We start from the raw sequence: 26333 nt of genomic DNA, 5'->3' as shown, positions 1-26333 counted from the left end.
TGGACGGGGTCGCTGTGCTCTGCTGCATCCTAGTCATATCTAATCCTGGGTCAAAATAGGAACATATTAATACCAGTTGAATAAGTGTGAACGCCCCCTATTAGTAGCAGCAAATAAAGTAAATAGCTAAGGCAGGCTGGGACTTGTAGTTCCACAACAGCTGGAGAGCCACAGGTTGCAGACCAGACCACTGGCCACGTTGCAAGTACCCAGGGTCATTTGACCACAATGGAGCAGCGGGTGGCGTCGCACGCACTAGGCCGGGTGTGGTTTGGAATTGTGTGGATGAAATCACGTTACTCCTGCAACAAAATAACAAAAGCGAGCGCCGTCCACGTAACACACAGATACATAAGCATCACATGTAGCAAACCAGCTAGGAATAGAGACCTCACGCCTCACTGACCCATTGGGGTGTCACTTTTGCAAATATAGGACATCTGGCTGATTCCAGTGTGCAAATTGCTGCATTCACTATGTTTGGTTTAACTTCACAGTATGGACTGATGTAGCAGAGCTGAATGAGCCATGTAAAGGATGGAAGATGGGTATAGAAACTCAGCGCTCACCTGCGTATGGTATCAGAGGCATGGATGTGGCTAGGACGAGGCCAACATGAACTGTGCAAAAAGTGAAAGGATCCAGCGTTAACTTGTGATCCGAAACGCGTCAATTTTGCACTTGTCTTGCACTGTATGGATTTTACCGCATCAAATAAAGGATATCGTTTTACCAGAAGCCGGATCCTTTCACTTTTGCACAGATTTCAATGCGTTTCTTCCTTACGCTGCGCTATTCCTGCCATCAAAAGTGACAGCTATGTGAACGGAGTCCAATGGAGAACTGAAATAACACTGCCATCTTGTGGCCATGTTACAAACTGCAGGAAGAATATCCCAAGGCGTGCAATAAAATTACAGATTGGAACATAAAAGTTGAAATGTAACATAATATAATATTGCAAACAATTATAATCAGAATACAAGCTTTAATAAACAGATTTCATTTCCCATCACAAATCGCAGACTAAACAGAACAAGGATTTTTTTTTACAACAATGTTAAGTTACGATTTATTATATTTTACACATTTCTTAATAGGTTATAATTTTGTGCACATTTTAGAACTGTGGATTTTCGTGCTTCGGTGAGAGTGATACAAATAAAAAAACTATAAATTATCACACAAGACACAGGGTTAGAAGTCCAAGTACGTGATTGGTTCAGGGAGGTCACATGACCGCGCAGCAGCACTTCTGGGGGTAATTCTGGACATAAACCTTGTTTTCCTTTCCATACACAAAGTAGTTTAATGGATTCCCTTTCCAGGTGTATTGCACTTTGGTGAGAGGAAGTAATTCAATGCTCTGCCGCTGTTAGGAAGGAAAAGCAAGTTATATTGTATCGTCTTAAAGTGAAGCTACTATTAAAGAGCAAGAATCCAAAAATCTCAGCTGCCTGTTACCACCACTGGGGGGCGATCTCTCTACGCAGCTTCTAGCCATAGGATTCTGATACTGTTATGTAGAGATCGCCCTCTAGTGGTGGAAACAGATAGGTGCAGTTTTTACAAGTCGGGGGGGGGGGGGGGGGGAGAAAGGGGTCATAAGAACAGTACTGAAAAAACTGCAGGGCTAGGTAAACTGTATAGAAGCCTCATCTGACTGCTAATCCCAGAGCTGCCTGTAGGCTGAGACTTGTAGTTCTCCATAGCTTCATATGATGAGATATTAACCATTTGTCAACAATTAATTTAAAACGATAAAATCAAGAAAAATAAACCCCCTCCCCCAACACTTGTAACCAGATTGTATACCTGTCTGAGAACATGACATGTGGAGGAGAACTGGGTGCGGTGCTGCTCCAAAGCATTCTGGGAAGCCCAAATAATGGAGGAGTCTGGGAAATGTGCCAGTGGAGATACCTGCATGTAAAATCAACAACTCAGCACACCCCTCTCCTGAAGTACTCTGTGCTGCTGGGGACCCTGCACCTTCCACTATGTAACCCTCATCCTGTGACCTCCCAGAAGATCAGCGCACTCCCCTCCTGAAATCCTCTGTGCTGCTGGGAGGACCCTGCTCCTTCCACTATGTAACTCTCATCCTGTGACCTCCCACAAGATCAGCACACTCCCCTCCTGAAATCCTCTGCGCTGCTGGTAACTATAGGTGTGTGACCCCCGTATGATATAGTTGGCTGGATAGCTGACCGACAACTGTTCGTCTGTAAAGATCCTCTCTCCGTGAACAGCGCTGAAGTGATCCGAGGAGAATTCTGAGTTATGATCCGATATGTATTCATATTTATTATTCTTCCTGAAAGAAAAAAAAAGAATACATATAGTCAGTAATTAGCTTAATTACTCTCTATGTTTAAGATCTCTGCTTGCTTACATTCAGCGCACACACTGTTTTGGAGTTATTACAATTGTATCCAGTGCAGATAAACATCTTCAGGTACAAGGTATCCGTCTAGAATCTGACCTTTTCCTATCACATAGCATTGTCTAGAATGGATGCATTGTAACAAATCCTCAGCTGTGAGAACATTCAGATCTATGCAGGGTTATCAGCACCTGAATGCAAGAAAAAATATCTTTCTATTCCAGCAAGCAGAGATCTTGAAAATGGAAGGGTATTTTCCATGATGCAGCCATTACACATTCCTTAGATGCGGCCCTGCTATGAATTCTGTTACCAGCCGCTCACCAGGTGACGGTCAGCTGCAGGTAGGTCAGGACTTGTCCCCTCCCGGCGCAGGTGACGCAGTTCTGAATGTTGGTGACGTTACACATCCTACAGCTGCAGGACACAGGGGGGGATAAATTAGGACACGTCTGACCTCAAACACATGGAGGCTGTGGCAAATAGAAGAGGAATTGTGGTTTACAGCCTGGAACGCTCCAATCCTAGTGAAACTACAACTCCTAGCATACCCCAATAGCCTTCAGGTGGGAGTTATAGTATCACAAGTTGCAGACCAGTAGCATGGTTTATTTTATTGGTCACCTCTCGGTCCCGCTCCCGTAGCACTGCTGACACATCTCCATCTGCATCCGTCTCCCGGTCCCGTTACACCACATGCACTGGATCTGCAGCAAGAATATGAACAGGGACATCAGAATGCATCACGGGACCCCACCCCACATCAGAATGCATCACGGGACCCCACCTCTATAACGGTTCTCAGTGGTAGTCTTCCCCTCTAAATGTGTGAACATAAGTAATAAAAAATAATCTACAGTTAACCGTTTACTCCAGTCACATCCAGAGCTGCACTCCGAGCTCTGCTGGATTCCTGCGTTGGGGGATCTTTCTGCTGCCCCTATTGATTCAGCGTCTGTAAAACCTGGCAAAGGACAGACAGCCTGTAAAATTGTTACTGCAGCTCTGGAAGCGACTGGAGTAAAAGATAACTCAAGCACGCAAGTTAGCCTTTCGAACCAATGGCTGCATCGTGTTTAAAGGGGACATGCCCCCATTTTCTCCCCTATAGTAGCTGCTCCTCCGGGCAGGTCCCTGTGATTGGTCAGTCGTACGCACCCGGCCGGTCCCGTGACACCTCAGGCACATGTTCTTTCCCATCCCTTTGCATTGTGCACAAACCTGGAGAAACACAAGGAAAGGAAAATGAAAGGGGGGAATTATAAACCCCCAGGGGGGGGGGGGGGGGACACAGGAGGTTCTGCACACACCACAACCAAATAGCAGACACATCACCAGCAGCGCCCACTATGTGCACCCCCCCTGCAGTGCCCAGACCCCCTTCTGTACGGTCGCTGGGTGCTATTTTCCTCCTGTATCAGCCAGTTACTCTCATCACCCCTTCTTCCTCTTGCAACTGGATCAGAACAGAAAGGAACAAAAGTTCCAGGGCTCAATTTTTCTAGCAATTATGAAGCTTTCACTTAGGCCATCTGCACACGAACGTGTGCGCCCCGTGGCCGCGCTGCAGACCGCAAAATGTGAGCCGCCAAGCACAAACACCGACCGCGGGGCAGCCGCAGCGGATCGCGGACCCATTCACTTTAATGGGTCCTCGATCCGGCCGTTCTGTAAAAATATAGGACATGTTCTATCTTTTTGCGGAACGGAAGTACGAGACGAAACCCTGCGGAAGCACTCCGTAGTGCTTCTGTAGGGTTCCGTGTTTCAGTTCCGCACCATTCCACATCTCCGGATTTGCGGACCCTTTGAAGTGAATGGGTCCGCATCAGTGATGCAGAATGCCCACGGAACAGTGCCCGTGTATTGAGGGTGCGCAATACAGCAACGGGACACCTACGGTCATGTGCAGGAGGCCTTAGGCACGAACATGCGCGCTCCGTGGCTATTTTGTGGACCGCATTTGCGGATCTGCAATACACGGGCGCCGTTCGGTGGGCATTTCGCATCACGGATGCTGACCCATTCACTTGAATGGGTCCGCAAATCTGAAGATGCAGAAATGGTGCGGTGAACGGAACCCTACGGAAGCACTACGGAGTGCTTCTGTGGGGTTTCGTCCCGTACTTCCGTTCCGCAAAAAGATAGAACATGTCCTATCTTTTTGTGGAACGTCCGGATCGAGGACCCATTCAAGTGAATGGGTCCGCGATCCGCTGCGGCTGCCCCACGGTGGGTGCTCGTGCATTGCGGACTGCAGCATGGCCACGAGGCCTTAGTCTCAGAGTCACCCAGGCTTCACAGACCCACACAGTCCCAGCGCAGGAACAGGACTGGACACTGAAATTCCAATATAAGATGAATTCACTTGCAGCAGATTCATTGCAGAATGTTCTGTGGCTGAAAATCAGCTCCATACGTGTGATGACAGCAAACACGCGCGTGCAACAAACCTGCCAGGTGTGAACAGACACTAATAGTCCGGCGTCTCATATTCCACCGCCCCTCCCCCCACGGTCAGTACCTTCACCGAGGACGTATTAGGAACCTTCATCTTCTGAGTCCTGTCCTTGAACATGTCGGGTACAGCGACCGTGACCTCCCAGGGCTGGACGAACCTAACATTTGTAGAATCCACGTGCTGACCTATGGGACCCGCAGAAGAATAACAGACATGAGCAATGTCTGAGAATTGGGGTCTGCAAGCTCCACACACTGATCCCCTAAATAAAGCTGCCCCTTTAAATGAAATTCCTCAGTATAATAAGGTTCCACAATGAGGAATGTTACATTGTATCACATTATGTTCTGTGGGTTATCAACTAAGCTCCACCCAGTGTTGTCAGGACCACACCCACTGTGAGAAAACCACTCCCCTTTTGGTGATCTGAAGGAACGGACTGCATACATCTACCTGTATACGGGGCACCCACCTGTATATAGTTCCGTCACCCATTCGCAGGTCCGCGAATCTGTAAAAGTCTCCAAAGAAAACTGCAAAGAGAAACCATTAGCGCTGGATGGTTTACACTAGCTATACATGACCCCCTGTAATAATAGATAAAATACTAATACTAGGTCTATGCAGCGCTTAGCAAGCAAAGCTGCAGTGTAAAGCATGGAGAAGGGACAGAGGACTAGTTAGAACTTCTGTTGCAATGAGTGGTGGATTTCTGACTACCTGAGATTCCAATAGGCTAATGGCTCAGGCACAAAAACGTATTTCATGTCCCGCAAAAGATGCGGATCGGATGCGGACCCATTCACATCTGAAAATTATAGAACATGTCCTATTCTTGACGCATTACGGACAAAGATAGGATAGTTCTATAGGAGCCGGCCGTTTCGCTAAATGTGGAATGCACTATGCCGGTATCCATGTTTTGCGGACCGCAAACTAGCCAAGGGTCGTGTGCGTGAGCCCTAACTTGGAGAGTCAGAGCTGTGTCCATTCGGAGGAGAGCAGCACTGTAAAGCATGAGGGAAGGAGTCTGATTTAGATATCCACTTCATTATGGGCAACCTGAGACTCCATCAGACATGCAGTGAAGCTGGGGTCACTGAACGAGAAAAGCTGTAGTGTAAAGCATGGGACAAAGAAGCAGCTCCGATGATACAGAACATAGATTTCTGACTACCCAAAATCCAACAGTCAACGCAGCAGAGCCGGAATGACTGATCGTAGCTGTAAACTAGTGAAGTAGAGCTGCAGAGTAAAGCATGGTGGATGGACAATAATGGTAGTCTGAGCCTCTTTAGACTACAACAGACAATGCAGCAGAGCTGGAGTCGCCATCATAGCAGAGCCCCAATGGACAGAAGCGCGATATGTATTGTGTCAGGATGATGCACAGACCCAGTGAAGTGAATGGATCCGGAGTTAGTCCGTTCAGTGCACGCATCGACCGGACGGAAGACGCATCCATGTGAAAGAGGCCTAAAGCATGAATAGGACAGAGCGGTGGTCTGAGCCTCTAATGTCAGGTGGGTAAGAGACTACCTAAGGCTCCGACAGACATCATTGATGATACCAGTGCCATAAGGGAGCAGAGCTGTAGTGTAAAGCACGGGCAAAGAACTGATCAGTACTCCTATAAACCTCTAAGATTCTCACCCTATAAGTGTTTAATGGCTGCAGCCCCTCGATCGTCATCTCTTTGGCCGGCGCGCTTCCATACCAAAATTTGCTGTCACCATAATCCCGAAACGCTTGTTTGGCTGCAGCTTCAGTGATCAGGAGCGCCCTGCGGAGGACACCGCTTATCATGATCAACTGTGAGGGCGTTAGGGCTCATACACACGACCGTTGGTGTCCCGTTCCCATATTGCCGACCGCATTTGCAGAACCGCAATACACGGGCACCGTTCCGTGGCTATTCCGTATCACGGATGCGGACCCATTCATTTCAATGGGTCTGCAAATCTGGAGATGCGTAATGGAAGCACGGAACGGAACACTACGGAGTGCTTTCTGGGGTTCCGTTCGGTGCTTCCGCACCGCAAAAAGATCTATCTTTTTGCAGAACGGAGGGATTGCGGACCCATTCAAGTGAATGGGTCTGCGATCCCCATGCGCCTGCCCCACGGAAGGTGCCAGTGCATTGCGGACCGCAGTTTGTGGTTTACAGTATGGGCACTGGACACCATTGGTCGTGTGAACGAGCCCTCAGGGTGAGATTTCAGCACTCTGCTGTCCCTTTACTGTGATTTAACCCTTGGAATCCCTGCGGCCAGGGGATGTCGACTTACCTGCGGTCCGGGGGGCAGGACGCAGCGGCAGATGCAGGAATTTGGCCAGAAGGACGAGATGGTGAAGACTGCCCACCTGTGGAAATAGTGGACATAGAGGCTGTGATCCGGGGATGCCATTAGATCCCTCACAGAGCTTGTCAGTCACCCAGCTTTCCTAGAGTCCTGAAAAGCAGACCTGGCAATATTTATTAAGTGTGGCTTGGACCAATCTGTTAGTTTCAGGACCCCCGATATGTACTCACCATCAATAGGACCCGTGTTCCCAGGAGATTGGCTAAAGTCCTGGGGAACCCCTACTTGAACGTCCACTGGAGGGCGACACTGGGACCTCACAGTGGTTGGACCTGATGCCCCTGGACTGGCATCCATACCAGGTGGAGGGTTGGACGGCGGCGCCTCCTCTGAGCTTCCATTTGGGTTGCGAGGATGAAGCTGCTCTGCGCCTGTGTTTAGTGATGCGAGAGGCGAGGCGGGTACAGTGCTGCCCTGGGGGGCACGGAGAGATGCCAAACCCACTGCTGTGCCCTTGGATGGGGGAACCAGCGCTACCTTTGGGGAGGATTTAGGAGTGCTCAAATCAACCTCAACGAAATCCGACATGGTGCGAGATGGAGTCACAGCCATTCTTACCGGGTCTGGGGAAATAAAGGGTTAACCCATAATAAATTTTTGCATTATACATACTGATACATAGTATCCATATGAGGGAACTGCATATATAGCAGTTCCATAATACAAAGGCCATCAAACTGTGGCTGGTGGCAAACTGCAGGCTGTTAGGGCATGCTGGGAGTTGTAGTTTCCCCAACAGCTGGAGGGCTATAAATTGGAACCCATGGCCCTATATTGTAGTAATCCAATTGATATTAGGGAATTGCTACTTATGCAGTTTTCTAATAGGAATAATAATTCCCTATGAAATGGGCAGGATGGAAAAAAAAAAAAAGGGTCAAAACTGCATCCAGAAAACTACGCAGAATCCTGATGGGGATTTCACATCAGTTATTTTTTTCAGCACTAAAAGCTGTTTTGCAGGAAATGTGTGCATGATGCTTAAGTAGCAATTCCATGCAGTGGTATCTCAGAATATCTCCTGTCACCTGGACCAATGTTTCAGAATACAGACTGCCATAAAGAGCAACCACGGACTATTCACAGCAGCTTCAGAACTCTCACATCACATTAGGCGACTGCTATTTAAGCAATTCCTCCATATTTTGCACAGAGTAACTCAATGTAAAGGCTGCAATCGGGGGATCAAAGTTTTATGTAATAAAAAATATTAAATCATAAATAAATCTATGCGCCCATCACATTGCACTGACTGGTGGGATGGCCATGCCCCTCTCTGGTCTGGAACATACCTACCTCACCCTGCCTGTAGGTTACGATGCCATGTACTGACCTGGGGAATCGGAGACGACACGGAGGTCTGTCCAATCCATTAATCTGGTGACAAATAAAGGAAAACTATTATCTACTGAACTGAAACCCAATGTCACACATGTATGGGAAAAATCCATTAAGGCCTCATGCACACGACCATTGTGTGTTTTGCAGTCTGCAAAACACGGATGGCAGCCGTGTGCGTCACGCGAATTTGCGGAATGGCTCGGACAGCCATTGATATAACTGCCTATTCTTGTCCACAAAACAGACAAGAATAGGACAGGTTATATGTTTTTTTGCAGACCACGGAACGGAGCAACAGATGCGGACAACACACGGAGTGCCGTCTGCATCTTTTTCAGCCCCATTAAAGTGAATGGGTCCGCATCCGAGCCGCCAAAACTGCGGCTCGGATGCGGACCAAAACAACGGTTGTGTGCATGAGGCCTAACTCTTGTTCCAACTGCATCCTGTGTGATCTCTCTCCAGTCCTGATATTTTGATACATTTCAGCTCCGCTGATACATTGTAGCAGTCTACGGTCCAGACTGTCTATAGTTCAGACAGGATTTTCAAGGCCAGATACAACTGTAACAAACACTCAGCTGTGGACCTGAGTTGTGGTCATCAATATAAAAATCCTCAAAAAACCTCTAAACATCATTTTACAAACCAAATAAATCCCACACGCTGCGCCACTTCTCCCTCTGTGGCCAGTGACAGACACAGATCACGGGGACTGTCGCTCTCCGTTATCAACCATATAACAAGTGACTGCAGTCACAGGACAGGAAGTTCCGTGTGCGCAGAAAAATATCTTCCCTCCCTTAATTTGTTACCTTTCTAGTTCACTTTCACTTTTTGAATTCCTCACCATTTTCAAGATCTCTGCTTGCTGAGAAATGGAAATATGTATTGTTTGCAAAGCTGAGTCTAAACAGCCTGTATCTAACTTCATACAACCTCAGTTTGCTACAATGTGTCAGTGAAGGAGATACAAGCATGGAGTCCAGCACAGGAGACAGACTGGCTGTACATGATGGCCTTCATTTATTAAAGTGACTGTTCACCTACGTGGAAATATGTCGCTATACAGTGACCAAGGAAAGTCCACAGCAGCATCCACACTGAGGGCCGGGGTTGAGGTGTTCAGGGAGGGGGGTGCCGACACCTGATATTGGGATTGGAGAGGGCAGTAACCCTTTAGCTGCTGGCTTGACCTTTTCCAACTCTGATTCGAGGTCGAAAAGCTCCAGCTGGACCCTCCACATAACGGCAGACTCCGTCTCCTGTCACTATACTATGTATTCTATTATATTTCAGATCCATCTCCATCCAGCATTGTTATATTTGTGTTGTGTGTGTTCAAAGGTAATATCCAGGGATGTAGCGGAGGCTGAAGGACCTTGCTGAGGGCCCCACTCCGTGACCCTGCATCTTTTTTTTTTTTTTTGGAAACGTCCTCTCCAATAGGAATCAATGGGAGATGCTTAACAGCAAATATATTTGCAGAGGAAAGTGATGTAGCAGAGCCGACACGGGGCCCCCAGCATCAGTGCAATGTACAAAGGGATCCGCGGGGGTTGGATTCATTTGGGGTCTGGTCTGAGGACTATGCAGTGGGCGCGGGTGCTGCGTGTGAGGGGGCAAGATCCCGCAGGCAGTGGGAGAGACTGCAGGACTCATCAGTGCACCTTGGAAAGCTGTACGGGTCATTTACTAACAATTTGATGACTCTTTTTGGCATAAAATTGTTGCACGGACGCATTTTTGCAACTTTTCAAACGCTTATGTGACAATATTTGTTTTTACGCCGTGTTCGACACATAGCAGTGACGGGGAGTGATGGGGACCGCTAATTTTGTTAATTTTAATTTACTAATTTTACAACAGGAAAAAAGCGTAATAGTTACCAAAAAAAACTATGCCTGACAAGGGCTGAAATACATTTTCTGGCAGAGGCAAGGACTACCCGCTAAATAATATGTGATATAATATTAGTTGGTATTTAATATAAAGGATTTATTACACTACACACTGACGCCATCTACAGTGATACACAAGGGAGGTCTGCATGGGAACATCAAGACCTATATTTGAAGTCTCCATATATGACAATGTAGAAGCGCATACATTAGTAAGACACATCTGTATCTATGCCATAAATGACTGACAGGGAAAGACAAGGGGGTCTTCTTACTCTCCCTCTGTTGGGGGTTGCAGCTGAAGAAGATGGAAGACACATGGAGCCAGGGTTCCTACCCTTCAACAATGATGACTTATCCTCAGGATAGATCATCGTTATCACATCAGCGGGGGTCCAAGTCCCGACACCCGCACCAGTGCTCACCGGAGCTATGGTGAACACAATGCAGGCTCCTGCCAGCTTCTAGGCCGTGTGACCGAAGTGCAGTGATGTCACTGGCTTAGGAAGAGACTGCAGTGCTCAAGTCTCCTTCTAAAAGCTGATCATGGGTGTCCCGGTAGTCGGACCCCACAGATCTAATGACCGACGGTGAGTTTGTAGTCTGTCACCATGGAGACACCCAAGTCTGCATAGGAGCTATATGGTCAGAAACATAGACAAGATTATTTGAAAAGATGTTTCATTTTATTATTTTAGAGACACTGGAGCAAAAAAATATTGTATTGAGTGGACACAATCCTAAAATATGCCACAAAGCATAAATAACGATGCACTACATAAAATCTGATGAATGCACATACGTAAAGCTACATATTGTGCGGTCATGCAGAGGGTCACACACTAAAAAAGGAAGACAATTTGTTTCCAATCAAAAATGTGTGCTGGTATTTTATAGTAATACTGGTTCTTAAAGGGCCATACACACCAGAATATTGGCAATGATTGAGGTTAGTTTTCCCCAGTGGAAATTTTTTATTTTTTTTATTGCTCCCATTGATCATATATTGATACAATTGTATAATTAAACAGTAGAAACTGAAAATATAAACATGTAAATAAGCCCCCACTGCAATTACATTAGAACTGTGACAAAAGCGACTTTTATCTGCATGTAGTTTTGCTATGGCGCAGCAATGTGTGAATATACCCTTGTAATGAGGTCCAGTATTACACTGGATTGTGATTTTATTGTCTGGAAAGGACCTCATATAGCCCAATCATGTGAGCTGCTGCAACATCACAGGCTCCGCCCATGAGGAACCTTCTGGAAATAGGCATGATGAGTGCTGTCCTGGGACAGGTACAAGTCACATGACTACGCAGCAGCACTTCTGTGGATAGTTGTCAGTGTACACTTGGTTCTCTTTTCCGTACACAAAGTAGTCATAGCGATTCCCCCTCCAGATGTACTCCACCTTGGTGAGCGGCAGCCACTCGATGCTGTGTCTCTGCAGGAACGGGAAAAATACTCGTTAAAACTTGGCCAGGTTTAGCTTCCCATAGGCAAGGGGAATAGACCAGAGGGACGCACCTGTCTGAGCACCCGACTTGTGGAAAAAAACTGGGTACGATGCTGCTGCAAGGCATTCTGGGAAGACTGATTTATGGACTGAGCTGGGAAATTAACCAAGGGAGACAACTGTAACAAGAATGAACAAAGGGAAGAAGATCAAGATACAAACATACACAATAAAATCTATCTATCTCATATCTATCTATCATTTATGTATCACTCTCTCCTATCTATCTATTTGTATATCTGTCTATCTAACCAACAAATCCTCACCAGCATTTGCTCATCCATGAAGATCATTTCTCCATTGACCTTTTTGAACAGATCTGTAGGAAACTCTGAATTGTGTTCGGCTACAAACTCATAAATGTTATTTTTCCTGGAAACAGAAAAGACGACACAATCAGTGGACGGGAGAACAGAAGTGAACATTACTCTCCTTTCTGCTGCTGGATTTGCCCTGTCACCAAGGAAGGTCTGCGGGGGTGGGCACAGAGCTCTGCAGGGGCGGGCACAGAGCCTACCTGTATCAGTAAATACAATTTGGAACTGGAGCCTTTTGCAGCAGCTATCTGGCACCAGCCGCCCCTCATTCACATGCCTCCACGACAACTTAGCAGCTGCCGATAATCTAATGCAGTCAACTTTTTGAAAGGTTTTAAAAGAATTGCACAAAAACTGTAAATTCTGCAAAGACCAAAGATTCTGTCTCTCTAGGTTGACCCCTTGAGATTATTACAACCCTCCCTCTCACCATGTGACAGTCAGCTCAATGTAGTTCAGGATCTGTCCGCGTCCAGAGCATCCCACACACCTCTCATATCTAGTGCTGTGACAAGTGGTGCAGCTGTGGGTGACAACACAACGGCTTGTTACTGAGCATCCAAGGACTGGATTGCAGGAGCATTGAAAAACATTTTAAAAGGGAGTCTACACAATTGCAGCCAGTGCATCTAAAATAAATAAAATGGTGCAACTTTGCAACTAGTCCTGATTTAAACTTTGCATTTATTTTTGTATACAGCTCCCATGCAGACTTATGTGCTTTCATGGTTGCAGACTGCAAACAATTCCTGTGTGGTCTGATCCTGCAGTCGTGTAAAGGTGGCCATGGATGAATGTCTGCTTGGCCAGCAACTATTTCTTGGAATCCCCCTGCCCCCATATACGCTTGGCTACAGTTACAGTTAGCTACTTGGTTGCAAAAGTGTACATACCTTATATATGCAGGGTGTCATACAAAGCCAATTAAAGGGGTTGCCTTATACACAAGACTACGGGCCACTCTTATAGGGCAGCTCTCTATTCTGGCTCCTATACGGAGGTCCCTGTATGGCATCTTCAGTGCCTTGAAAAAGTATTCATACCCCCTTGAACATTTCCACGTTACACCCACAAACTTACGCTGCTTTTACATCAGCTCTTTAGTTTTTCATTCTTCTGATCCGTTAACAGAAGTGAACGAAACCTATGGACCTCATTGACTATAATCGGATTTGTTAGGTTTCTGTTCAGGGGAACAGGACTTTTGCCTCTGCGACAAAAAACTTTTCTTGAATGGAAACCTAATGAATCCAATTAAATTAAGTCACCTAATTAATAAATGGAGTTCACTTGTCTGTAATGTATTCTCAGTATAACTACAGATGTTCTGTGAAGGCCTCAGAGGTTTATTAGAGAACATCAGTGATCAAACAGCATCATTAAAACCAAGGAACTGTCATGCTGGGTAGGATACAAGATGCAATAGAAACACAGAAAACCATGAAACAAGTGTCTAGGCCAGAAGCTGTGGATAAAGGTCACCTCCTGACAAATCCCTACCAACTCTCCCTGGACTTCTGTGCCCACGTTCAGACCCTGAAGGTGGGAATAAACGTGCCCCCGTGCCTAAGGCTGAAGAAACCCTAAAATCCCTAAGAGGGTGGAAAAGGGGAAAAGAGACAGCCTGCTTCCTCAAGCAAGGAGGGAGCAGCTGTCTCCCTAACAGCCTAGACAGAACACAAGAGAAACAAAACCAACTTATATGTAGCTGAGCAGAAACAGCGATTCCTTCCTTCCTCAGAGCAAGATAGAAGCTATAACCCGCACAGGACACTGGGAAGGGGCAAAATTTAAACTCACACAAACAACCCCACCCAGTGCACCTGACAGGAGGCGGATACAGCTCAAATCCAAACCCAAAACAAAACAAACTACACACGTGCTGCTAACCTGGCAGACCTCCGCACATAACCTGAGCAGGGCATGACAGTACCCCCCCTTCTACGGGTAACCTCCGGACACCCCGGCCCAACTTTATCCGGATGGGTCCTGTGAAAGGCCCTCACCAGTCGGCTGAGTCGGCTGGCACTAACATCCACAGCCGGAACCCACATCCTCTCCTCGGGGCCGTATCCCCTCCAGTGTACCAGGTACTGAAGGGAACCCCGAAGAACACATAAGTGGAGAACCCTAGAGATCTCAAACTCTAAATTTCCATCAACCAGAACAGGGGGAAGAGGCAATGGCGATGGTTCCACCGGTTTTACATATTTCTTCAGTAAAGACCTGTGGAACACATCATGGATCTTCCAGATCTGTGGAAAATCCAGACGAAACGCAACTGGATTGACAACCGCAGATATTTTGTAAGGTCCAATAAATCTTGGACCCAGTTTCCAAGATGGTACTCTCAGTTTAATATTTTTAGTAGATAACCACACCAGATCACCCACACACAGGTCTGGACCAGTCATACGTCTCTTGTCATCCATTCGGTTATACCTCTCACCCATCTTCTCCAAATTCACTTCGATCCTCCGCCAGATAGAGGACAAGGCAGAAGAAAATCTCTCCTCCTCTGGCATCCCAGAGGAACTAGTCCCAGAAAAGGTCCTAAACTGAGCAAGAGTCTTGGCATTGGGCAGACTAGCTAACGATACAAAGTGAGACATTTTACTAAAACGGTCAACAACCACCAAAATCACTGTTTTCGCGGAGGAACTCGGCAGATCAGTGATAAAGTCCATAGACAAGTGCGTCCAAGGACGAGATGGAATAGACAAAGGAAGAAGTGAACCAGAAGGTCGAGTGTGAGCAACCTTTGACCGGGCACAGGTCTCACAAGCTGCTACATAATCCTCAACACTCTTACGTAATCCGGGCCACCAGAACCTCCGGGAAATAAGATCAAAGGTGGACTTACCACCAGGATGTCCAGCAAGGACAGTGATGTTCCTTGAATACCTTGTATCGCAGTCCATCAGGAACAAACAACCTCCCTGGGGGACAAGAATCAGGAGCCTCCTCCTGGGCTCCCAACACTTCCATCTCCAATTCGGGGTACAGAGCGGAGACCACCACCCCATCAGCCAAAATCGGAGCAGGATCCTCTGAATCACCTCCCCCAGGAAAACTATGAGACAATGCATCTGCCTTGACGTTTTTAACCCCTGGGCGAAAAGTAACCACAAAATTGAACATAGTAAAGAACAGTGACCATCTAGCCTGTCTAGGATTCAGACGCTTGGCAGATTGCAGGTAAGCCAAATTCTTATGATCAGTATATACCGTAACGGGATGCATCCACCTCCACCACGTATGGCTGAGACACATCGGGCTGCATCAGAATGGGAGCAGACGCAAAACATTCCTTAATAGCCGAAAAAGCCTGCAATGCCTCATCCGACCAGACAGAGAAGTCGACGCCCTTCTTAGTCATATCGGTCAGAGGTCTTACAATGGTAGATTAGTTCAAGATAAATTTTCTATAATAATTAGTAAACCCCAAAAACCGCATCAAAGCTTTCTGATTCTCCGGTCGGTCCCATTCCAGAACTGCCCGGACCTTTTAGGGGTCCATACGAAAACCAGAGTCAGAAAGCAGATATCCCAGAAACGGAAGCTCCTGAACAGAAAACACACATTTCTCCAATTTGGCATATAATTTATTCGCCCGAAGGATCGACAAAACCTGTTTCACGTGATCCTGATGGGTCTTCAGAACAGGAGAGTAAATTAGAATGTCATCCAAGTAAATTACCACGAACCTTCCCACAAAATGATGGAAAATGTAACTGACAAATCGCTGAAAAACCGCGTTAGTTAACCCAAAAGGCATACCCAGATTCTCGAAATGGCCCTCGTGCGTGTTGAAGGCCGTTTTCCACTCATCTCCTTCCTTGATTCTGATCAGATTGTAGGCCCCTCTTAAATCTAACTTGGAGAACACCTTGGCTCCAACAATTTGATCAAAAAGGTCAGAGATCAAAGGAAGGGGAAACGGATCACGGACCGTAATACGGTTTAATTCCCGGAAATCCAAACAAGGTCTAAGCGATTCATCCTTTTTCTTTACAAAGAATAACCCAACTGAAACCGGAGACTTAGATGGCCTAATATGACCTTTTGACAAACTCTCGGCAATATACTTCCGCATGACCTCTCTTTCAGGTTGACAAAGATTGTAAAGCCAAAACTTTGGCAACTTAGCCCCTGGGATGAGATTAACTGGACAATCATATTCACGATGAGGGGGCAATTCCTGAGCCCCACCCTCCGAAAAGACATCCCTAAAATCTGAGAGATACTGAGGTAGAGCTGTAGTAGACACACCAGAGATAGATGTGCCAAGACAATTGTCCAAACAAAATTCACTCCAACCAATGATCTGTCTTGCCTGCCAATCTATAATTGGGTTATGTTTGGTCAACCAAGGTAAACCTAAGACTATAGGAGCGGGCAAGTCCTTCATAACAAAACAAGACATGATCTCAACATGTGAATCACCCACCCTTAACAGAATACCATGAGCTATATGAGTGAGACTCCTCTGAGAAAGAGGGGAAGAGTCAATTGCAAAAACCGGAATCTCTCTTTCTAAAGTGCAAGTACTTAGTCCTAGATTTTGAAGAAAAAGAAAATCAATAAGGTTTACCCCAGCACCACAGTCAATGAATACTTCAACATTGAATTTTCTTGAGTCTAGCCCCACCATAGCTGGAAGGAGAAAGCGAGTATTACAGGGAGCTTGCATACCTGCTTGCTCCACCACCCCATCCACACTACCAAGAGTCAGAAATGTTTCTTTTTTCTCTTTAAGTAAACCTCTTTGTGATTCTCTCTCATCAACATGCAGTTTAACTAAAGGACAAGCAAAAATAAAATGACCACTTTTCCCACAGTAATAACATAGTTTATGCAACCTCCTAAAGTTCCTACTACCAGAACGGATAGACACCTGACCCAGCTGCATGGGTTCCTTCCCTACCCCAGAGTTACATGTCATATCAACCTGGGGAGCAGGTGAGACGAAACCACTCACAGAAGGGATCCTTGCGCGGAGGGAACCTTACACCTCTCTCTAATACGTCTATCTAACCGTACTGCCAAAGACATAGCATTCTCCAATGTATCCGGGTACTCATGAAAAGCAAGGGTATCTTTTAATCTCTCAGACAACCTCAACTACGTAACGCAGGGTCATTCCACTCTGACTCAGTAGCCTATCTCCTAAACTCAACGCAGTAAGCCTCTGCAGTATGTTCGCCTTGTAATAAATTACGCAATTTAGATTCCGCCATCGAGACCCGATCTGGGTCGTCATAAATTAATCCCAAGGCTTCCACCGACCGGAGGGCCACAGAATCGGAGAAAAGGCCCAGGATTGCGCGTCCCCTTTAAGCAGGGATATGATTATCCCTACTCTCTGAATCTCATCACCAGATGAAGATAGATGCTGCCAAAAATACAGCTTGCATGACTCTCTAAAGCGGATAAAGTCATCCACACCCCCTGCAAATCTATCAGGGAGAGCGACTCTAGGCTCCCCATAAATTTGACTTCCTCCTTTTGCACCTGATGCCAAGGCATTCTGACACTGTGCGACAGAATTACGCAGATCAGCCACCTCTAGGGATAATCCCTGCATGCAATCAACTAGCGCTTCAATTGATAACCATCTCAAAGCAGCTGAGAAATGGCCGTCTAAGTATTGGCGGGTTATACTGTCACGCTGGGTAGGATACAAGATACAATAGAAACACAGAAAACCATGAAACAAGTGTCTAGGCCAGAAGCTGTGGATAAAGGTCACCTCCTGACAAATCCCTACCAATTCTCCCTGGACTTCTGTGCACACGTTCAGACCCTGAAGGTGGGAATAAACGTGCCCCCGTGCCTAAGGCTGAAGAAACCCTAAAATCCCTAAGATGATGGAAAAGGGGAAAAGAGACAGCCCGCTTCCTCAAGCAAAGAGGGAGCAGGTGTCTCCCTAACAGCCTAGACAGAACACAAGAGAGAAACAAAACCAACTTATCTGTAGCTGTGCAGAAACAGCGATTTCTTCCTTCCTTCCTCAGAGCAAGATAGAAGCTATAACCTGCACAGGACACTGGGAAGGGGCATAATTTAAACTCATACAAACAACCACACCCAGTGCACCTGGAAGGAGGCGGATACAGCTCAAATCCAAACCCAAAACAAAACAAACTACACACGTGCTGCTAACCTGGCAGACCTCCGCACATAACCTGAGCAGGGCATGACAGGAACACATCAGACAGGTCAGGGATAAAGTTGTGGAGAAGTATAAAGCAGGGTTAGGTTATAAAATAAAATCCCCCATGCTCTGAACATCTCATGGAGCACTGTTCAATCCATCATCCGAAAATGGAAGGAGTATGGCACAACTGCAAACCTAAACTGACAGCCCAGAAGAGGAAAGCACTTATTCGAGAAGTAGCCGAGGCCCATGGTCACTCTGGAGGAGCTGCAGAGATCCTAGTCGTGTACTCTGCAAATCTGCCCTTTATGGAAGAGTCGCAAGAAAAAAGACGCCTTAAGAAGGCCCATCTGCAGTTTCCCACAAGCCATGTAGGGGACACAGCAAACATGGAAGAAGGTTCTCTGGTCAAAGGAGACCAAAGTGGAACTTTTTGGCCTAAACGCTATGTGTGGGGGAAACTAACCCTGCACATCACCCTGAACTCACCATCCCCACCATGAGACATGGCGGTGGCAGCATCATGCCGGGGGGAGGCTCTTCTTCAGCAGGGACAGCGAAGCCGGTCAGAGGTGATGGGAAGATGGATGGAGCTAAATACAGGACAATCCTGGAGGAAAACCTGGGAGAGGCTGCAAAAGACTTGAGACTGGGAGAAGGTTCACCTTCCAGCAGGACAACCACCCTCAACATCAGGCCAGAGCTACAATGGAATGGTTTAGATCAGAGCATCTTCATGTGTTAGAACGGCCCAGTCACAGTCCAGACCTAAATCCCACTGAGAATCTGGGGCAAGACTTGGAAATTGCTCTTCACAGATGCACTCCATGGAATCTAACTGAGCCTGAGCTCTTCTGCAAAGAACAATCGGGAAAAATTTCAGCCTCTAGATGTGCAAAGCTGGTAGAGACATCCCCCCCAAAAGACTGCAGCTGTAATTGCAGTGACAGGTGGTCCTACTAAGTATTGACTCAGGGGGCTGAATACAAATGCATCGCACACTTTCCAGATATTTATTTATTACAAATTGTGAAAACCTTGTATCATCTTCTTCTCACTTCACACAGACTTGTACTTTGTGTTGGCCGATCACATGAACTCCCAGTAAAGCACATTTTAGCTTGTGGGTGTAAAATGGAAAAATGTGAAAAAGTCCAAGGGGTATGAATACTTTTTCAAGATATTCTATATGTCTGTGATAGGACATATAGAAAGAGGTTGTCTTTATGAGACGCCTATGGATAGAACAGGTGCCCTCTAACCCCAATTTTCCATCCAATGTGGCCACCAGAGTAGGAAGCAAAGTGCTGAGCTGGTCAGGAGCTTCCTCCAGTCGATGGTCAGAGCAAGCACTGGATTTTGCTGGTGGGTCCCACTCATATCAATGGGATGCACTGACAGTTCATGGGTACAGCCTAAGTGTCTCACCACATCTCTCCTAAGACGCCCCTACAGACTGAAAAGTTTCGCCCACCTTTCTGTGCCTTGTCCTCTGCAGCGGTGACAAGGGTCATCGAAACGGCGTCCAGTCCCGTTGCAAACCCAGCACCTCACCTGCATGAAAGCAAAGAGTGACAAATGAGTGAGTTACTGATGATATTCCTGGAGCCAGTGATATTTCCATTCAACAAACAGCAACAACGTTTTTTACTGCCATTAACCCCTTAGGGCTCATGCACACGACCGTATGTATTTTACGGATCGCAAAAAATATGAATGACATCCGTGTGCATTCCGTATCATCTAGCCCCTAATAGAACAGTACTATCCTTGTCTGTAATGCGGACAATAGTAGGACATGTTCTATTTTTTTGTGGAACGGAAATACAGACATATGGAAACAGAATGCACACGGAGTAACTTCCGTTTTTTTTTTAAATGAATGGTTCTGCATACAGTCCGCAAAAAAAAAAAAAAAACGGAACGGAGACGGAAAGAAAATTCTGGGCCTTAGTGACCAAGCAATTTTTCATTCATTTTCTAATTGTCGTATTCAAAGCTATAACTTTTTTATATTTCTATCAATGTAGTCGTATGAGGGCTCGTTTTTTGCAGGAAAAGTTGTAGTTTTTAATAACATCATTTTGAGGTACACACAAAAATTTACTTTTATTAAATGTTCCTGGGGAGGGGGAATAACAATACTGCCACTGAGTTTTTACTTTATACATTTTGCGGTGTTTGTTCTTTGGCAATAAAATAACTTTATAACGTTATTCTTGGGGTCAGAATGATTACAATGCTAATATACAGTGGGGGAAATAATTATTTGACCCCTCACTGATTTTGTAAGTTTGTCCAATGACAAAGAAATGAAAAGTCTCAGAACAGTATCATTTCAATGGTAGGTTTATTGTAACAGTGGCAGATAGCACATCAAAAGGAAAATCGAAAAAATAACTTTAAATAAAAGATAGCAACTGATTTGCATTTCATTGAGTGAAATAAGTATTTGAACCCCTACCAACCATTAAGAGTTCTGGCTCCCACAGAGTGGTTAGACACTTCTACTCAATTAGTCACCCTCATTAAGGACACCTGTCTTAACTAGTCACCTGTATAAAAGACACCTGTCCACAGAATCAATCAATCAAGCAGACTCCAAACTCTCCAACATGGGAAAGACCAAAGAGCTGTCCAAGGATGTCAGAGACAAAATTGTAGACCTGCACAAGGCTGGAATGGGCTACAAAACCATTAGCAAGAAGCTGGGAGAGAAGGTGACAACTGTTGGTGCGATTGTTCGAAAATGGAAGGAGCACAAAATGACCATCAATCGACCTCGCTCTGGGGCTCCACGCAAGATCTCACCTCGTGGGGTGTCAATGGTTCTGAGAAAGGTGAAAAAGCATCCTAGAACTACACGGGAGGAGTTAGTTAATGACCTCAAATTAGCAGGGACCACAGTCACCAAGAAAACCATTGGAAACACATTACACCGCAATGGATTAAAATCCTGCAGGGCTCGCAAGGTCCCCCTGCTCAGGAAGGCACATGTGCAGGCCCGTCTGAAGTTTGCCAATGAACACCTGAATGATTCAGAGAGTGACTGGGAGAAGGTGCTGTGGTCTGATGAGACCAAAATAGAGCTCTTTGGCATTAACTCAACTCGCTGTGTTTGGAGGAAGAAAAATGCTGCCTATGACCCCCAAAACACCGTCCCCACCGTCAAGCATGGGGGTGGAAACATTTTGCTTTGGGGGTGTTTTTCTGCTAAGGGCACAGGACAACTTATTCGCATAAACGGGAAAATGGACGGAGCCATGTATCGTGAAATCCTGAGCGACAACCTCCTTCCCTCTGCCAGGAAACTGAAAATGGGTCGTGGATGGATGTTCCAGCACGACAATGACCCAAAACATACAGCAAAGGCAACAAAGGAGTGGCTCAAGAAGAAGCACATTAAGGTCATGGAGTGGCCTAGTCAGTCTCCGGACCTTAATCCAATCGAAAACCTATGGAGGGAGCTCAAGCTCAGAGTTGCACAGAGACAGCCTCGAAACCTTAGGGATTTAGAGATGATCTGCAAAGAGGAGTGGACCAACATTCCTCCTAAAATGTGCGCAAACTTGGTCATCAATTACAAGAAACGTTTGACCTCTGTGCTTGCAAACAAGGGTTTTTCCACCAAGTATTAAGTCTTTTTTTGTTAGAGGGTTCAAATACTTATTTCACTCAATGAAATGCAAATCAGTTGCTATCTTTTATTTAAAGTTATTTTTTCGATTTTCCTTTTGATGTGCTATCTGCCACTGTTACAATAAACCTACCATTGAAATGATACTGTTCTGAGACTTTTCATTTCTTTGTCATTGGACAAACTTACAAAATCAGTGAGGGGTCAAATAATTATTTCCCCCACTGTATATATATATATATATATATATAAGCAAAAAAACGGAACAGCACCTCCTGAGACAAATCGCAGGTGCAAGCTACCCGGCAATAATACAGCAAACAAATAAAGTAGCAGCACACCACTAAATGCACTAAGACTGAGTATACAGGTGAATGTGTGAACAGGGTCAAATACTTGACGCCAATATTTACTGCAAATGCAGTGAAGAAGCTCTTAGCGCATATTATTGATCAAAAATATGTCGGGCCCACCTACCAGACGACAAGGTAGCTTCTTATCAGGTGGGACCTACTCTAACATGGAGGGTCCAGTTCCATTTTCACTCTGATTTAAAAACACCAAGGGCTGGGGTGTTTTTAAATCAGAGAAGCTACCTTGTCGTCTGGTAGGTGGGCCTGACATATTTTTGATCAATAATATGCGCTAAGAGCTTCTTCACTGCATTTGCAGTAAATATTGGCGTCATGTATTTGACCCTGTTCACACATTCACCTGTATACTCAGTCTTAGTGCATTTAGTGGTGTGCTGCTACTTTATTTGTTTGCTATATACATATATATATATATATATATATATATATAAACTTTTGCACAATAAAGCCCCTTTTTTTAAAAAAGGAAAATGTTTCCACATCCCAAGACCCATAATGTTTTTATTTTTTATTTGTATGGAGCTGGGTGAGGGCTTGATTATTGCGGAAAAAATTATAGTTTTTATTGTTGCCAGTTTGGGGTAGATAACAGCATTTGATTTGACACAAAAAACTGCAATTCAGTTTTTTTTTATGGTATTCAACATGCAGTTTTAATATTATGTGATAATTGTATAGTGTGGTTGGTTATGGATGTGGTGATAACAAATATGTGGGGTAGATTTAAGTTTTGCAATTTTTTCCCAAAATTTGAAAATAATTTTTTAATGTAAAAAGGGCACATGGTTTTAACTCGGAGATTTTTTGATTTAATAAAACTTTAACTCTTATTTTTACTATTTATTAGCCCCACAAGGGGAGTTTGTCGATCAATCTTCTGATTGTTTCTATAATACACTGTACTGTTTATTGAGGTGGTGCAGATGCCTGAGAGAGGGAGCCCACTCCCTCTAAACCACTTTGATGCCACGGTCACTATTGATCGATGCACCCAAGACAGAACAATTTTCCCATTGTATCATTCACCATCCTGCATGCCTTTTTTTTTAAACCCAACCATGTGACAGTTTTTCCATGATATTCTTTAAATTCTTAACACAAAAGGTTTTGTAAATTTAAAAAAAAAATAGGGAGGACAGATGTATATATGCAGGCATGAATTTGTGTGCAATGTGTGTATTGTGCATATATGTGTTTACACATACCTGTGTTTTTAGGTACGTGTGTATCATATAGCAGTACTATATGTGTGCAGTGCAGCAATAAGATGTGTTTGGTACAATGGTATATGTTACCTTATATTTTCTGGGGGGGGGATAAATTTGGTTAAACCATAAGTTTGTTGTGTGTTTATGGGGGAAGGGAGGATGGCACCACTCTGAGCCTTTGCCTAACTACTTGGTGTGCGTGACATCTTTACCATTAAAGCAACATTTTCATCAAAAACATCACTTTGTGGCCCCTGATGTCCAGCAGGTGATTGGTTGATCTTGGTCAGAAGAGGATTTGCAGGTTCATCAATGTAAACACTTCGTCTGATCCATACATCCTTCATAATAATACCCGGTTAGCACTTACACGGCCTGTGCCATGACACTTCTTGCACACCGTCTTGCAGATTCCCAGACACTGAGGACAGGCCTGAAATAACAAATGTCATCACTTTACAGGGTAGAAAATCTAAATCTGTTACATGAAAGGCAAAGAAGAAAACTGTAAGGGAGATCAGATCGCTACACAGATGCAGGTGGTAAGTGTAGTGTTATAGTCTGATACAATGTATCTGTCTGGAGTCCAGGATCTTTAGCTCTTAGGGGGCAATTTATGAAAGACCAATGTGCTACGTCGGAAAAATAAACGGTGACGTGAACTCGGCCTAACTGCTCTGAGGGAGGGGACCTGGATCAGACTGGCCTCACCCCTTCCACATGGGTAGTGTGCGTTATACTGCCCATCTCTCTCATATAAGGGGTAAGGAGAAAGAAGGATCCAAAAAAGCATTGGGTCTTCTTATCCCGGGGGGAGCATAAATAGACAGTGACAATGACAAACATTTCTAATGTGCTTCAAAGCCCAGGGATGGTTGTGTGGCTGGGGATACTCCCTGGGAAGTCAAGCCAATTTGGCTATTAGTATATTTTTGCAGTGTGGGAGGAAACCGGACAACCCTGAGGAAACCCATGCAAACACGGCGAGAAGATACAAACTCCATGCAGATGATGTCCCTGGTCAGATTCAAACCCAGGACCCAGCACTGCAAGACACCTGTACTGCTGACCACTGAGCACCTCTATCATTAATATTTGCACCTTCAAGGAAGATGTATGAGGAACAGGCATCTTCATTATCTCATCTTTAAACATAGCTGGGATCTGGATGGGTACATCCCATGGCTGAGGGGGAATGCCAAATACTGGTGAATCCACAGACTGACCTGTCAGTAATGACAAAATGGAAAATTCTAATCACTGGTCATAAGTTGTAATTATGCATAAAATTTGGGAGGAGTGGAAGATGCCTAAGCTCTATATAAAATATATAACATTTTTTGGATCAGCCACTAGAGGGCGAAGCACTGCAATGATGCAATACCACCTGAAGACACAGGATCTAGGCTACAAGGTCAGTAATCTGAGCAAAACAGAGAGGGGGGATTTATCACAACTGGTGTAAAGGAAAACGGGCTTAGTTAACATAGCAACCAATTTTTCAGAGCTCCATTGGAAAATGATAGATGAAATCTGTTTGGATGCTATGGGGAAGTAAGCCTGTTTTACTTTACACCAGTTTGAAAAATCAGAGCCAGAATGTTTAGAAAGATTAGCAGGAAGCACATACATACAAAGGAAAAGTGCCCAAAGTCCATGCATGCAGGAGGCAAACGCCCAAAGTCAATGGAAACAGAAGCCTGAAGTCCATGCAAGCAGAAGAAAAGTGTCAAAAGTCCCTGCAAAGCCAGGGAAAGTGCCCAAAGTCCATGTAAACAGAGGGAAAGTATTCAAAGTCCAAGCAAAGTGAAGGAAAGTGCCCAAAGTCCATGCAACCGGAAGGAAAGCACCCAAAGTCCATGCATGCAGAAGGAAAGCACCCAAAGTCCATAAAAAAAGAGGGAAAGGGGCCAAACTCCATGCAAACAGATAAAAAGTGCCCCAAGTCCATGCAAGCAGAAGGAAAGTACCAAAAGTCCATGCAAACAGAGGGAAAGCACCCAATGTCCATGCAACCAGAAGGAAAGCACCCAAATTCCATGCAAGCAGAAGGAAAGTACCCAAAGTCCATGCAAACAGAGAGAACGTGCCCCAAGTCCATTCAAGCAGAAGGAAAGTACCCAAAGTCCATGCAAACAGAGGGAAAGCATGCAGAGTCCATGCATGCAGAAGGAAAGCACCCAAAGTCCATGAATTCAAAAGGAACGACCCAAAGACCATGCAACCAGAAGGAAAGCACCCAAAGTCTATGGAAAAAGAGGGAAAGTGCCCTAAGTCCATGCAACCAGAAGGAAAGCACCCAAAGTCTATGGAAAAAGAGGGAAAGTGCCCCAAGTCCAGTCAAGCAGAAGGAAAGTACCAAAAGTCCATGCAAACAGAGGGAAAGCACGCAGTGTCCATGCATGCAGAAGGAAAGCACCCAAAGCCCATGAAAGCAGAAGGAACTACCCAAAGACCATGCAACCAAAAGGAAAGCACCCAAAGTCTATGGAAAAAGAGGTAAAGTACCCCAAGTCCATGCAACCAGAAGGAAATCACCCAAAGTCCATGAATGCAGAAGGAAAGCACCCAAAGTCCATGGAAAAAAGAGTGAAAGTGGCCAAAGTCCATGCAAACAGAGAAAAAGTGCCCCAAGTCCATTCAAGCAGAAGGAAAGTACCAAA

At 45.3% G+C, this 26333-nt stretch overlaps 2 protein-coding genes across 7 annotated transcripts in view; both read right to left on the bottom strand.

Moving 5' to 3' along the window:
• Window positions 1-998: 998 nt before the first annotated feature.
• On the bottom strand, window positions 999-10372 carry LOC122943765 (protein SSUH2 homolog). 5 transcript variants are annotated; one of them, XM_044301776.1, is made up of 13 exons: window positions 9201-10372; window positions 8544-8587; window positions 7381-7773; window positions 7136-7211; window positions 6501-6630; window positions 5320-5380; window positions 4911-5032; window positions 3545-3607; window positions 3011-3093; window positions 2711-2803; window positions 2212-2317; window positions 1816-1923; window positions 999-1372 (listed from the first exon to the last, which is right to left on the bottom strand). In XM_044301776.1, exons 2-13 carry the CDS (start codon window positions 8581-8583, stop codon window positions 1232-1234), a joined length of 1416 nt encoding a protein of 471 aa, XP_044157711.1. In that variant the 5' UTR covers window positions 8584-8587; window positions 9201-10372; the 3' UTR covers window positions 999-1231. The 5 variants fall into 5 exon arrangements, with proteins under 5 accessions (XP_044157711.1, XP_044157709.1, XP_044157712.1 ...); XM_044301774.1 differs by lacking the exon at window positions 9201-10372 and having other exon boundaries at window positions 8544-8794; XM_044301777.1 differs by lacking the exons at window positions 2711-2803; window positions 9201-10372 and having other exon boundaries at window positions 8544-8794.
• A 744-nt stretch (window positions 10373-11116) lies between these two features.
• The window catches only part of LOC122943194 (protein SSUH2 homolog), a 32308-nt gene continuing 17091 nt past the window's right edge, over window positions 11117-26333 (bottom strand). For both annotated transcript variants that reach the window (XM_044300751.1, XM_044300752.1), the window contains 7 exons: window positions 24772-24896; window positions 24041-24103; window positions 19926-20005; window positions 12722-12814; window positions 12241-12346; window positions 11986-12093; window positions 11117-11902 (listed from right to left, as the gene is read on the bottom strand). In XM_044300751.1, the coding sequence (XP_044156686.1) occupies window positions 11762-11902; window positions 11986-12093; window positions 12241-12346; window positions 12722-12814; window positions 19926-20005; window positions 24041-24103; window positions 24772-24896 (716 nt within the window). In that variant the 3' untranslated portion in view covers window positions 11117-11761. The remainder of the gene's footprint in view (window positions 11903-11985; window positions 12094-12240; window positions 12347-12721; window positions 12815-19925; window positions 20006-24040; window positions 24104-24771; window positions 24897-26333) is intronic.

The sequence above is a fragment of the Bufo gargarizans genome, chromosome 7 (genome assembly GCF_014858855.1).
Source record: "Bufo gargarizans isolate SCDJY-AF-19 chromosome 7, ASM1485885v1, whole genome shotgun sequence".
In the NCBI taxonomy this organism is placed as follows: domain Eukaryota; kingdom Metazoa; phylum Chordata; class Amphibia; order Anura; family Bufonidae; genus Bufo; species Bufo gargarizans.
This window is presented reverse-complemented; position numbering and strand designations above follow the sequence as displayed.

Coding starts and splice junctions, on each gene's coding strand:
- LOC122943765 (XM_044301774.1), bottom strand. CDS start 8,661: ATGGATTTTTCCCATACATGTGTGACATTGGGTTTCAGTTCAGTAGAT. Junction 5,033..5,319: donor GGTGACGGAACTATATACAG/GTGGGTGCCCCG, acceptor CGGGTCCCATAG/GTCAGCACGTGGATTCTACA. Junction 3,608..4,910: donor CTAATACGTCCTCGGTGAAG/GTACTGACCGTG, acceptor GTGTTTCTCCAG/GTTTGTGCACAATGCAAAGG.